Genomic DNA, 14,155 nt, shown 5'->3' with positions numbered 1-14,155 from the left:
GCAGGGGAGAGAGAGAGATGGAGGCACGGGAGAGAGAGAGAGAGAGGCACGGAGAGAGAGAGAGATGCATGGGAGAGAGAGAGAGGCACGGGGGAGAGAGAGAGAGAGAGAGAGAGAGAGAGAGAGAGAGAGGCACGGGGGAGAGGGAGAGAGAGGCACAGGGAGAGAGAGAGGCACGGGAGAGAGAGAGAGGAGGCAGGGGAGAGAGAGAGAGGAGGCACGGGAGAGAGAGAGAGAGAGGCACGGGAGAGAGAGAGATGCATGGGAGAGAGAGAGAGGCACGGGGGAGAGAGAGAGAGAGAGAGAGAGAGAGAGAGAGAGAGAGAGAGAGAGAGAGAGAGAGAGAGAGAGAGGCACGGGAGAGAGAGGCACGGGAGAGAGAGGCACGGGAGAGAGAGAGAGAGAGGCACGGGAGAGAGAGGCACGAGAGAGAGAGAGAGGCACGGGAGAGAGAGAGAGAGAGGCACGGGGAGAGGGAGAGAGGCACGGGGAGAGGGAGAGAGAGGCACTTGGGAGAGAGAGAGGCACGGGAGGGAGAGAGAGAGGCACGGAGAGAGAGAGAGAGAGAGGCACGGAGAGAGAGAGAGAGGCACGGGAGAGAGAGAGAGGCACGGGAGAGAGAGAGAGGCACGGGAGAGAGAGAGAGAGGCACGGGAGAGAGAGGCACGGGAGAGAGAGAGGCACGGAGAGAGAGAGAGAGGCACGGGAGAGAGAGGCACGAGAGAGAGAGAGGGAGAGAGAGAGAGATGCACGGGAGAGAGAGAGAGGCACGGAGAGAGAGAGAGAGGCAGAGAGAGGCACGGGAGAGGGAGAGAGAGGCACGGGGAGAGAGAGAGAGGCACAGGGGAGAGAAAGAGAGAGAGGCACGGGGAGAGAGAGAGAGAGAGAGAGAGAGAGAGAGAGAGAGAGAGAGAGAGAGAGAGAGAGAGAGAGAGAGAGAGAGAGAGAGAGAGAGAGAGAGAGAGAGAGGCACAGGCACGGGAGAGAGAGAGAGAGGCACGGGGAGAGAGAGAGAGGCACGGGAGACAGAGAGAGAGAGAGGGAGGCACGGGAGAGAGAGAGAGGCACAAGAGAGAGAGGGAGAGGCACGGGAGAGAGAGAGAGAGGCACGGAGAGAGAGAGAGGCACGGGAGAGAGGCACGAGAGAGAGAGGCACGGTAGAGAGGCACGGAGAGAGGCACGGGAGAGGCACGAGAGAGAGATAGAGAGAGAGAGGGAGAGAGAGGCACGGAGAGGCACGGGAGAGAGAGGCACGGGAGAGGCACGGAGAGGGAGAGAGAGGCACGGGAGAGGCACGGGAGAGAGAGGCACGGAGAGGCACGGGAGAGGGAGAGAGAGGCACGGGAGAGGGAGAGAGAGGCACGGGAGAGGGAGAGAGAGGCACGGGAGAGAGAGAGAGAGGCACGGGAGAGAGAGAGAGGCACGGGGGAGAGAGAGAGAGGCACGGGGGGAGGGAGAGAGAGAGGCACGGGGAGAGAGAGAGGCACGGGAGAGAGAGAGAGAGAGAGGCAGGGAGAGAGAGAGAGGGAGGCAGGGGAGAGAGAGAGAGGGAGGCACGGGAGAGAGAGAGAGAGATGCACGGGAGAGAGAGAGAGGCACGGGAGAGAGAGAGAGAGGCACGGGAGAGAGAGAGAGAGAGAGAGAGAGAGAGGCACGGGAGAGGCACGGGAGAGGGAGAGAGAGGCACGGGAGAGGGAGACAGAGGCACGGGAGAGGGAGAGAGAGGCACGGGAGAGGGAGAGAGAGGCACGGGAGAGGGAGAGAGAGGCACGGGAGAGGGAGAGAGAGGCACGGGAGAGGGAGAGAGAGGGGCCCGGGAGAGAGAGGGAGAGAGAGAGAGAGGCACGGGAGAGGCATGGGAGAGAGAGAGAGAGAGGCACGGGGGGAGAGAGAGAGAGCACGGGGGAGAGGGAGAGAGGCACGGGGAGAGAGAGAGGCACGGGAGGGAGAGAGAGAGGCACGGGAGAGAGAGAGAGAGGGCACGGGAGAGAGAGAGAGAGGCACGGGAGAGAGAGAGAGGCACGGGAGAGAGAGAGAGAGGCACGGGAGAGAGAGAGAGAGGCACGGGAGAGAGAGGCACGGGAGAGAGAGAGAGGCACGGGAGAGAGAGAGGCACGAGAGAGAGAGAGAGAGAGAGGCACGGGAGAGGCATGGGAGAGAGAGAGAGAGAGGCACGGGGGCACAGCCCACTAACACCTCTCTTAGACCACAGTAAAATCACAGTGTATCTGAGAAGAGAAGAACCCAACCATGAAGCATCACGGCCCAATAAATTACATGATACAAAACAGGCCAATAGATGGAGTAAAAACAGTACAGACATCTACCAAAAAGCAATTAGTAGCCAAAAAATACAATCTCTCCTGGACAACTTTTTAGCCTTAACATTCTCCTACAGCAATGAAGGTGTAAATCTGGCTGTTTGGAACAGAGATTTTGTTTGACAAATTAGCCTCCTTGGCTAATTTAAAGAAGCATAAGAGCAAACCAGAAATAACAGATCATGAAAAAGGGTTTGATAATGATTGCAAAAATCTAAGAAAGTCAGTCTTTTTGTCTTTCATACCATGTCATGTGTCTTCTCAGTCATGTTGCCACTGGGGCATGATTGCTTTAATGTATTGTTGTTCTCATTAATATTGTTGTAGTTGTTGCCGGTTCCCCTTTTTCCACTGGGATTCTCTGCCTCTAACCCTATTACAGGGGCTGGGTCACTGGCTTACTGGGGCTCTCTCATGCCGTTCCTGGACGGGGTGCGTCACCTGAGTGGGTTGATTCACTGTTGTGGTCATCCTGTCTGGGTTGGCGCCCCCCCCTTGGGTTGTGCCGTGGCGGAGATCTTTGTGGGCTATACTCAGCCTTGTCTCAGGATGGTAAGTTGGTGGTTGAAGATATCCCTCTAGTGGTGTGGGGGCTGTGCTTTGGCAAAGTGGGTGGGGTTATATCCTTCCTGTTTGGCCCTGTCCGGGGTGACCTCGGATGGGGCCACAGTGTCTCCTGACCCCTCCTGTCTCAGCCTCCAGTATTTATGCTGCAGTAGTTTATGTGTCGGGGGCTGGGGTCAGTTTGTTATATCTGGAGTACTTCTCCTGTCCTATTCGGTGTCCTGTGTGAATCTAAGTGTGCGTTCTCTAATTCTCTCCTTCTCTCTTTCTTTCTCTCTCTCGGAGGACCTGAGCCCTAGGACCTGAGCTCCAGGACTACCTGACATGATGACTCCTTGCTGTCCCCAGTCCACCTGGCCATGCTGCTGTTCCAGTTTCAACTGACCTGAGCCCTAGGACCATGCCCCAGGACTACCTGACATGATGACTCCTTGCTGTCCCCAGTCCACCTGGCCATGCTGCTGCTCCAGTTTCAACTTCCACCTGACTGTGCTGCTGCTCCAGTTTCAACTGTTCTGCCTTATTATTATTCGACCATGCTGGTCATTTATGAACATTTGAACATCTTGGCCATGTTCTGTTATAATCTCCACCCGGCACAGCCAGAAGAGGACTGGCCACCCCACATAGCCTGGTTCCTCTCTAGGTTTCTTCCTAGGTTTTGGCCTTTCTAGGGAGTTTTTCCTAGCCACCGTGCTTCTACACCTGCATTGCTTGCTGTTTGGGGTTTTAGGCTGGGTTTCTGTACAGCACTTTGAGATATCAGCTGATGTACGAAGGGCTATATAAATAAATTTGATTTGATTTGTTAATGGTAATCCCATGTCCACTACTACTATTATTATTGCTGTTGGTCCCACCATTTAGTTATATATATATATATATACTGCTCAAAAAAATAAAGGGAATACTTAAACAACACAATGTAACTCCAAGTCAATCACACTTCTGTGAAATCAAACTGTTTGCTTAGGAAGCAACACTGATTGACAATAAAATTTCACATGCTGTTGTGCAAATGGAATAGACAACAGGTGGAAATTATAGGCAATTAGCAAGACACCCCCAATAAAGGAGTGGTTCTGCAGGTGGTGACCACAGACCACTTCTCAGTTCCTATGCTTCCTGGCTGATGTTTTGGTCACTTTTGAATGCTGGCGGTGCTTTCACTCTAGTGGTAGCATGAGACGGAGTCTACAACCCACACAAGTGGCTCAGGTAGTGCAGCTCATCCAGGATGGCACATCAATGTGAGCTGTGGCAAGAAGGTTTGCTGTGTCTGTCAGCGTAGTGTCCAGAGCATGGAGGCGCTACCAGGAGACAGGCCAGTACATCAGGAGACGTGGAGGAGGCCGTAGGAGGGCAACAACCCAGCAGCAGGACTGCTACCTCTGTCTTTGTGCAAGGAGGAGCAGGAGGAGCACTGCCAGAGCCCTGCAAAATTACCTCCAGCAGGCCACACATGTGCATGTGTCTGCTCAAAAGGTCAGAAACAGACTCCATGAGGTTGATATGAGGGCCCGGCGTCCACAGGTGGGGGTTGTGCTTACAGCCCAACACCGTGCAGGACGTTTGGCATTTGCCAGAGAACACCAAGATTGGCAAATTCGCCACTGGCGCCCTGTGCTCTTCACAGATGAAAGCAGGTTCACAGTGAGCACGTGACAGAGTCTGGAGACGCTGTGGAGAACGTTCTGTTGCCTGCAACATCCTCCAGCATGACCGTTTTGGTGGTGGGTCAGTCATGGTATGGGGTGGCATTTCTTTGGGGGGCAGAACAGCCCTCCATGTGCTCGCCAGAGGAAGCCTTACTGCCATTAGGTACCGAGATGAGATCCTCAGACACCTTGTGAGACCATATGCTGGTGCGGTTGGCCCTGGGTTCCTCATAATGCAAGACAATGCTAGACCTCATGTGGCTGGAGTGTGTCAGCAGTTCCTGCAAGAGGAAGGCATTGATGCTATGGACTGGCCCACCCGTTCCCCAGACCGGAATCCAATTGAGCACATCTGGGACATCATGTCTCGCTCCATCCACAGACTGTCCAGGAGTTGGCAGATGCTTTAGTCTAGGTCTGGGAGGAGATCCCTCAGGAGACCATCCGCCACCTCATCAGGAGCAAGCCCAGGCGTTGTAGGGAGGTCATACAGGCACGTGGAGGCCACACACACTACTGAGCCTCATTTTGACTAGTTTTAAGGACATTACATCAAAGTTGGATCAGCCTGTACTGTGGTTTTCCACTTTAATTTTGAGTGTGACTCCAAATCCAGCCCTCCGTGGATTGATACATTTGATTTCCATTTTGATAATTTTTGTGATTTTGTTGTCAGCACATTCAACAGCACAACAACTTAATAAGAATATTTCATTCATTCAGATCTAGGATGTGTTATTTTAGTGTTCCCTTTATTTTTTTGAGCGTTGTATATATATTATATATAAATATATATTTTTATTTTTCGATATGTATACTTTGACAATGTAAGTAATAATGAACTTGCCATGTCAATAAAGTGAATTGAATTGAGAGAGGGGCATGAGAGAGGGGCATAAGAGAGGGAGAGGCATGTTAGAGGGAGAAAGGGGCATAAGAGAGGGAGGGAGGGGCATAAGAGAGGGAGGGGCATAAGAGAAGGAGGGAGGGGCATGAGAGAGGGAGGGAGGGGCATGAGAGAGGGAGGGAGGGGCATGAGAGAGGGAGGGAGGGGCATGAGAGAGGGAGGGAGGGGCATGAGGGGGCGGATGGGCATGAGAGAGGGAGGGAGGGGCATGAGAGAGGGAGGGAGGGGCATAAGACCGGGAGAGGGAGGGAGGGGCATGCGAGAGAGAGAGGCATAAGAGAGAGGCATAAGAGAGAGAGAGGGGCATGAGCGAGAGAGGCATGAGCGAGAGAGAGAGAGGCATGAGAGAGAGAGAGAGGGAGAGAGAGAGGCATGAGAGAGAGAGAGAGGCATGAGAGAGAGAGGCGTGAGAGCGCGAGAGAGAGAGGCGTGAGAGCGAGAGAGAGAGAGGCGTGAGAGACACATGAGAGGCGTGAGAGCGTGCGAGAGAGAGAGAGGCGTGAGAGAGGGGCATAAGAGAGGGAGGGGCATGTTAGAGGGAGGGGCATGTTAGAGGGAGGGAGGGGCATAAGAGAGGGAGGGAGGGGCATAAGAGAGGGAGGGAGGGGCATGAGAGAGGGAGGGAGGGGCATGCGAGAGGGAGACGGGCATGAGAGAGGGAGACAGGGGCATGCGAGGGGGAGGGAGGGGCATGAGAGAGGGAGGGAGGGGCATGAGAGAGGGAGCGAGGGGCATAAGACCGGGAGAGGGAGGGAGGGAGGGGCATGCGAGAGGGAGGGATGGGCATGCGAGAGAGAGAGGCATAAGAGAGAGGCATAAGAGAGAGAGAGGGGCATGAGAGAGAGAGAGCGGCATGAGAGAGAGAGAGAGAGAGAGAGAGAGAGAGTGGCGTGAGAGCGAAAAGAGAGAGGCGTGAGAGAGAGGCGTGAGAGCGAGAGAGAGAGAGAGAGAGAGAGAGAGAGAGGCATGAGCGAGAGAGGCATGAGCGAGAGAGAGAGAGGGAGAGAGAGAGAGGCATGAGAGAGAGCGAGAGAGAGAGAGAGGCATGAGAGAGGGAGAGAGAGAGAGGCATGAGAGAGAGAGAGAGAGAGGCATGAGAGAGAGAGGCGTGAGAGCGCGAGAGAGAGAGGCGTGAGAGCGCGAAAGAGAGAGGCGTGAGAGAGAGGCATGAGAGAGGCGTGAGAGCGCGAGAGAGACATGAGAGGCGTGAGAGCGTGCGAGAGAGAGGCGTGAGAGCGAGACAGGCATGAGGCGTGGGAGAGGTGTGAGAGATGCGCGGGAGAGGCGTGAGAGATACGCGTGAGAGATGCGCGAGAGAGGTGCGAGAGAGACGTGAGAGATGCGCAAGAGAGAGAGGCGTGAGAGAGAGGCGCGAGAGAGAGGCGAGAGAGAGGTGTGAGAGAGAGGGAAATGAGAGAGAGAGAGGGGCATGAGAGAGAGAGAGAGGCATGAGAGAGAGAGAGAGAGAGAGAGAGAGGCATGAGAGCGAGAGAGAGAGGCGTGAGAGCGCGAGAGAGAGAGAGGCGTGAGAGCACGAGAGAGAGAGGCGTGAGAGCGAGAGAGAGAGAGGCGTGAGAGAGAGGCATGAGAGAGGCGTGAGAGCGCGAGAGAGAGAGAGGCGTGAGAGACACATGAGAGGCGTGAGAGCGTGCGAGAGAGAGAGAGGCGTGAGAGAGGGGCATAAGAGAGGGAGGGGCATGTTAGAGGGAGAAAGGGGCATAAGAGAGGGAGGGAGGGGCATAAGAGAGGGAGGGAGGGGCATAAGAGAGGGAGGGAGGGGCATGAGAGAGGGAGGGAGGGGCATGCGAGAGGGAGACGGGCATGAGAGAGGGAGACGGGCATGCGAGGGGGAGAGAGGGGCATGATAGAGGGAGAGAGGGTCATGCGAGGGGTAGGGAGGGGCATGAGAAAGGGAGGGAGGGGCATGAGAGAGGGAGGGAGGGGCATAAGACCGGGAGAGGGAGGGAGGGAGGGGCATGCAGGAGAGAGAGGCATAAGAGAGAGGCATAAGAGAGAGAGAGGGGCATGAGAGAGAGAGGGGCATGAGAGAGAGAGAGGGGCATGAGAGAGAGAGGGGCATGAGAGAGAGAGAGAGAGAGAGAGAGAGAGCATGAGCGAGAGAGGCATGAGCGAGGGAGAGAGAGAGAGGCATGAGAGCGAGAGAGAGAGAGGCATGAGAGCGAGAGAGAGAGAGGCGTGAGAGCGCGAGAGAGAGAGGCGTGAGAGCGCGAAAGAGAGATGCGTGAGAGAGAGGCATGAGAGAGGCGTGAGCGCGAGAGAGACATGAGAGGCGTGAGAGCGTGCGAGAGAGAGTCGTGAGAGCGAGACAGGCATGAGGCGAGGGAGAGGCGTGAGAGATACGCGTGAGACATGCGCGGGAGAGGCGTGAGAGATGCGCGGGAGAGGCGTGAGAGATGCGCGGGAGAGGCGTGAGAGATACGCGTGAGAGATGCGTGAGAGATGCGCGAGAGAGGCGTGAGAGATGCGCAAGAGAGAGAGGCGTGAGAGCGTGTGAGAGAGAGAGGCGTGAGAGAGAGGCGTGAGAGAGAGGGGCATGAGAGAGAGAGAGGGGCATGAGAGGGAGTGAGGGGCATGAGAGAGAGAGAGAGGCATGAGAGAGAGAGAGAGGCATGAGCGAGAGAGGCATGAGAGCGAGAGAGAGAGGCGTGAGAGCGCGAGAGAAAGAGAGGCGTGAGAGCGCGAGAGAGAGGCGTGAGAGCGAAAGAGAGAGACGTGAGAGAGAGGCGTGAGAGAGAGGCATGAGAGAGGCGTGAGAGTGCGAGAGTGAGAGAGAGAGGCGTGAGAGAGACATGAGAGGCGTGAGAGCGCACGCGAGAGAGAGAGGCGTGAGAGCGAGACAGGCATGAGGCGAGGGAGAGGCGTGAGAGATGCGCGGGAGAGGTGTGAGAGATGTGCGAGAGAGGCGTGAGAGATGTGCGAGAGAGGCGCGAGAGAGGCGCGAGAGATGCGCGAGAGAGAGAGGCGTGAGTGCGCGAGAGAGAGACACGAGAGAGAGAGGCGTGAGAGAGAGGCATGAGAGGCGTGAGAGTGCGAGAGTGAGAGAGAGAGGCGTGAGAGAGACATGAGAGGCGTGAGAGCGCGCGCGAGAGAGAGAGGCGTGAGAGCGAGACAGGCATGAGGCCAGGGAGGCGTGAGAGATGCGCGGGAGAGGTGTGAGAGATGCGCGGGAGAGGCGTGAGAGATGCACGGGAGAGGTGTGAGAGATGCGCGGGAGAGGTGTGAGAGATGCGCGGGAGAGGGGTGAGAGGTGTGAGATGCGCGGGAGAGGCGTGAGAGATGCGCGGGAGAGGCGTGAGAGATGCACGGGAGAGATGTGAGAGATGCGCGGGAGAGGCGTGAGAGATGCGCGAGAGAGGCGTGAGAGATGCGCGAGAGAGAGAGTTGGAGGTGGAATTATTGAGGATAATGGAATTATATAAAAACATAAAGGAAAAAGGCATTTTTCATGGCTTTAGACCGCTGGAGGGAAATAGACTGGAATGATCATTGCTGTCCCGTCCCGTCCCCCCTCCCCCTCCCCCCCAAAGACCTCACCAAAGCACAGCACGTCAGACAGTTAGGTTCATGCTGCTGATAGACTCTCAGGGGAGAAGTCTGTCGATTCTCTGTTGTTCCGGTGTGCATTCACCTATAAAATTCCAGGCGCTGGTGGTTTAATCAGAAAATCTGCGCATGCTAAACAACATTATTTTCTAACAGTTTGTATAATGCCATTTGTCACGGTTGAAATGTGTATGCTGAAAAGGATTAGTCCAAGGCGGAGTTTGTGTTTGGATGAAGGGAGACTGACTTCTCTCCTGATGTAACAGTGTTCGACTGGAATTGATTTGATTCTAGCTACTTTAAGTAGAATGAGAGAGAGTTTACACTGGTCATTCAGTAACATTGGATGGGATATTGAATACTCATATCAATGAACCAATCATATAACACACTAACACACCAGACAATTTTCTTTCTCCTTGAGGACTCCAAGGGAAAAGTTATGCACAAAACCCCCAATCTCGACAAGCCCACTGGGCTCAAGTTTGACCAGTTGATTTGATATTTGCCTAATCTGCCCTACGGCCTGTCCTTTTCTGGTTCTACTATAGCCACATAGCATGACGGTCAGTTGTTAATTGCATACTATGTGCGTGTCAATGAGTATCTGTATGCAACCATGCATGGTTCATTTGTGTGTATATTGTGGTTTTGCCAGCTCAAAGCCGGAGAGACTGCAGCCATCATTGCCAGGGAGCTGTCGGAGCAAACCAAGAGTAACCTTCAGGCGGGGGACATCACCTACACAGTCAAAGCCATGGGTCAGCTTGTGGACCTACTCGACGTGCAGCTTAGGAACCTTACCCCTGGAGGCAAAGATAGCGCAGCCCGCAGCCTCAACAAGGTATGTGTCTGGGGAAAAGCAATGGATGTGTGCCAATACTCATTACTGATTTCCTCTCCTCGTCTCCTTCCCTAGGTGGCTACTGATCTAGACGGGTGAGGGCAACATAACCAGTGGGCTTTCCAGCCTTCTGCCTTGGTTATCCACATTGCTCAGATCAGTGGTCACCAAGGACACAAGATGAAGGAAGGAGGATATACACGAGAATGTATTCATAGGTCGAAGAAAGAACTGACTTCACTCAACTTTCTCAACCTGTAGTTAGCACGTGGTTCCTTCCTCTGGAACTTGTATTTCCCCACCAGCCTGACAAGGCCTTCACACCAGGCAAACCTGAACAGTAGGCATTGTTTTAATGATCTGCGCTCCGGCCCCATACCGAATGATAACCTGCATTATTTCTCACGTGTAGCAGTCTGCTGCTGCTCAAGGAAAAGAACCAACAGCCAGCCAACTGTGTGTGGGGGGGTATTTTGAAGCCTTGCCTCGTAGGCTGTACTGCTTTACAACACCAAAGTCGGTTGTGGCAATCACTAATTATACCGGCAGACGCATGGATAGGATTATTCCAAACTAGGCAGATTAAAAAATAAATCAATCAATTACGGGGTTGTACGTCTAAAATGGTACTCATGCCGCTTGTTTCCTTCGAGACAGAGGAAATGTATTAGATATTGCTGTTTGTCGCCTCAAACTAATGCAATTATTCCCCGAATTCACAGTTGGGTACACCTAGGGCCACTCGGGCAAGGTGAGATAAAAATAATACATTATGTCTGTCGAAGCAACCAACGGAAAAGCAAACATCGGTAAAATTCAAAATGTCAGCCGTTAATTTGTTTGAGCAGCTTCACTTGTAGTGGAACACGAACACCTGTTTCCCAATAGCTTTTCTTCGCCGACTTCATATCATTGCCGCAAGCAGCCAGATGTCTCCTTTGAGGTTTTAGTGTTGCTCCCTCCAATGGAGAGCAGGACGATAATGATAGCCAACGGGCCGAGGAGAAAAACATGGCGTCTTGCACTTGTGGTCACCTCATCGAAGGCTTTTACGAGGTAGACCTTTTGAAAATAAAAAATGAAGAACAGGTCAAATTCAAGTAACGCTTTAGAGGAGAGTAACCTTTTCGTTTTGTTGCCGTCACATTATCCTGAAACTGAGGGCGATGCGCTGTGAATATATTTCGAAACCAACAATAGCCTAGACTTGCGTCTTCTCTTTATGACGATACCCCTAAAAAGATACTAGTAAAAGCAGTGCAGCTCAAATGGGGAAGGAATGCTACATTTAGCTCTGATAAATACTCTTAACTATCTAGCACATCAAGGAACTGCTAAATTCTCCCCTAGCACTCTCTCTGTACTATTCAAGGTTGTCCTCTCCGCTCTGTCCTCCATCCTTTCCCCTTTAATCCGTGGTGACTTACTGTCTCGCGCGCGCGTGTTTACCTCGGAGCTCAATCATTTTTGACACAATCTGCTAAGAGCTAACACAATGAAAGATTCCTTTGATAGCAAGCACAAAGTCTCTCTGCCGGCAGACAAAGAGCCGATTGAGTTGGTAAACGCCATGATACGTACCACTTTCATGACCGAAGGGCCATGTTGAAGGCGCTAACAGGACCACTTCCAGGAAAGTGGGCTGACTGTAATGCTAGAGTCCTCCTTTAGGAGGAAGACGGCACTCACCGCAGACAATCAGGAGTGCATTAGCATTTCTTCAAAGCTACGCGCTAGGCTAGGCTAACAGAATTAGATCTCTGTTTATGTATTCTGTTCCCAGCCCAGTGTTACGCGCTAGGCTAGGCTAACAGAATAGGTGTCTGTTTATCTATTCTGTTCCCAGCCCAGTGTTGCGCGCTAGGCTAACAGAATAGGCCTCTGTTTATGTATTCTGTTCCCAGCCCAGTGTTGCGCGCTAGGCTTACAGAATAGGCCTCTGCTTATGTATTCTGTTCCCAGCCCAGTGTTGCCCGCTAGGCTAACAGAATAGGCCTCTGTTTATGTATTCTGTTCCCAGCCCAGTGTTACGCGCTAGGCTAGGCTAACAGAATAGGTCTCTGTTTATCTATTCTGTTCCCAGCCCAGTGTTGCCCGCTAGGCTAACAGAATAGGCCTCTGTTTATGTATTCTGTTCCCAACCCAGTGTTACGCGCTAGGCTAGGCTAACAGAATAGGCCTCTGTTTATGTATTCTGTTCCCAACCCAGTGTTACGCGCTAGGCTAGGCTAACAGAATAGGTCTCTGTTTATATCTACTGTTCTCCAACTCCAGGCAACTAGCAGACTTCCTTTATTTCAGATGGTATAATTCCAATTGGGGACACATGAGCGGTTATGTAGCCTAGCCATGTGTTAGTTCTCCAGTGCTACTTTGAAATCTCAACCTACTGGATTGACCCGCTAACATCAGTCCCAGGTATGCCACATTTCAGGTTTAGCCCTACTCCTGCAGTGACGAGGTCTCCAGGTTAAATAATTCCTCTTTAGTTCCTTTCTCTCCACCTACTCGCAGGAACAAGTGGTAACCTTGAAACTCCAACTTGAAAGCGGAGCTACGTCTCAGCCCCAATCCCCACTTGGACCGTGTGTCTCGTTTCAGTGCTAATTAAGACTGATTCTTTGTGATGTTTTCTATGAGAGGGAATAATTAATGTGCATGCCGTTTTTTCACACAGTTTATATAAAATGAGAAAGTCTTAATTAGCCAAAGTCGAGAGGTGACATTGTGTTCAGCGTTTTTTCTTTTTTTACACAAATCAACTGTACTAGTTCGGGCTTGGACCATCTTGATTACTGTCCGGTAATATGGTCAAGTGCAGCAAAGAGAGACCTAGCAAAGCTGGAGCTGGCTCAAAACAGAGCAGCACGGCCTTAACTGCACATACACAACTAACCTACACAACCTACATGGCAGTCTTTCCTGGTTGAGGGCTGACGTGAGATGAACTGCTTCTCTTCTAGTTTTTATGAGGGGTATTACTGTAATAAAATTCCAGGTTATCTGCGTAATCATATAACATTCAGCTCAGACACCCATACATATCCCACAAGACATGCCACCAGGGGTCTCTTCAGACACCCATACATACCCCACAAGACATGCCACCAGTAGTCTCTTCAGACACCCATACATACCCCACAAGACATGCCACCAGGGTCTCTTCAGACACCCATACATACCCCACAAGACATGCCACCAGGGGTCTCTTCAGACACCCATACATACCCCACAAGACATGCCACCAGGGGTCTCTTCAGACACCCATACATACCCCACAAGACATGCCACCAGGGGTCTCTTCAGACACCCATACATACCCCACAAGACATGCCACCAGGGGTCTCTTCACAGACCCATACATACCCCACAAGACATGCCACCAGGGGTCTCTTCAGACACCCATACATACCCCACAAGACATGCCACCAGGGGTCTCTTCAGACACCCATACATACCCCACAAGACATGCCACCAGGGGTCTCTTCAGACACCCATACATACCCCACAAGACATGCCACCAGGGGTCTCTTCAGACACCCATACATACCCCACAAGACATGCCACCAGGGGTCTCTTCACAGACCCCAAATCCAAAACAAATTCATGGCAACGCAGAGTATCATACAGAGACATGGTCGCATTTTTTATGTTTATTTAGTTTATTTGATTTAACCTTTAACCAGGCAAGGCAACTCCCGTCTTCAATTACTCAAGCAAACAGCAAAATGACCTTATTTGTTTTTGTTTGTATTATTATATTTATTTGTTGTGTTTGTTTGTTTATTGTTGTGCATTTAATGTGACTGTCCTCGTGCATCAGTGTTTTGTTACTTGTTGTGTTTTTTGTGGACCCCAGGAAGAAGAGCGGCTGCCTCTGAAAAAGCTAATGGGGACCCATATAAACAAATCAAATGATGTATTTCTTTTCTCTCCATCCACACTGTAAACCATGCTAATGGAAGTTGTATGTGTCTACCTTTTGCTAACTGTAACATGTTTTGGTGGTTTGCAGCTGCAGAAAAGAGAGCGCTCATGTAGGATTTACGTGCAGGTATTTTGACTCTTGTCTTTCACCCAGCATCCTCCTACCCAACCCATTGAAATGTTTCTGTTTTGGTGTAAGCATGATTGTGACTTGTTGTCGCACCCTAACGTCATGCTTTGTGCTAGTGAATATTCCTGCCTGTGGAGGCATTTGTTGCTCAATGTTGGGTCTGCTAAGTAAACTTTGACCTCATAAAATTGTATTTAAAAAAATTGGAGCCATTTATAACACTTAGTTTGGCTATGTTTT

At 52.0% G+C, this 14,155-nt stretch overlaps 1 protein-coding gene across 4 annotated transcripts in view; it reads left to right on the top strand.

The window, feature by feature from the left end:
* The window catches only part of LOC112259967 (adhesion G protein-coupled receptor L3), a 342,605-nt gene that overhangs the window by 245,432 nt on the left and 83,018 nt on the right, over positions 1 to 14,155 (top strand). For all 4 annotated transcript variants that reach the window (XM_042328358.1, XM_042328359.1, XM_024434684.2 and 1 more), the window contains 2 exons: positions 9,673 to 9,858; positions 13,874 to 13,912. In XM_042328358.1, the coding sequence (XP_042184292.1) occupies positions 9,673 to 9,858; positions 13,874 to 13,912 (225 nt within the window). The remainder of the gene's footprint in view (positions 1 to 9,672; positions 9,859 to 13,873; positions 13,913 to 14,155) is intronic.

Source organism: Oncorhynchus tshawytscha, linkage group LG10 (assembly GCF_018296145.1).
Source record: "Oncorhynchus tshawytscha isolate Ot180627B linkage group LG10, Otsh_v2.0, whole genome shotgun sequence".
Taxonomy (NCBI): Eukaryota; Metazoa; Chordata; class Actinopteri; order Salmoniformes; family Salmonidae; genus Oncorhynchus; species Oncorhynchus tshawytscha.
Note: the sequence above shows the minus strand (reverse complement) of the source record. Positions and strands in the feature narration are given on the sequence as shown.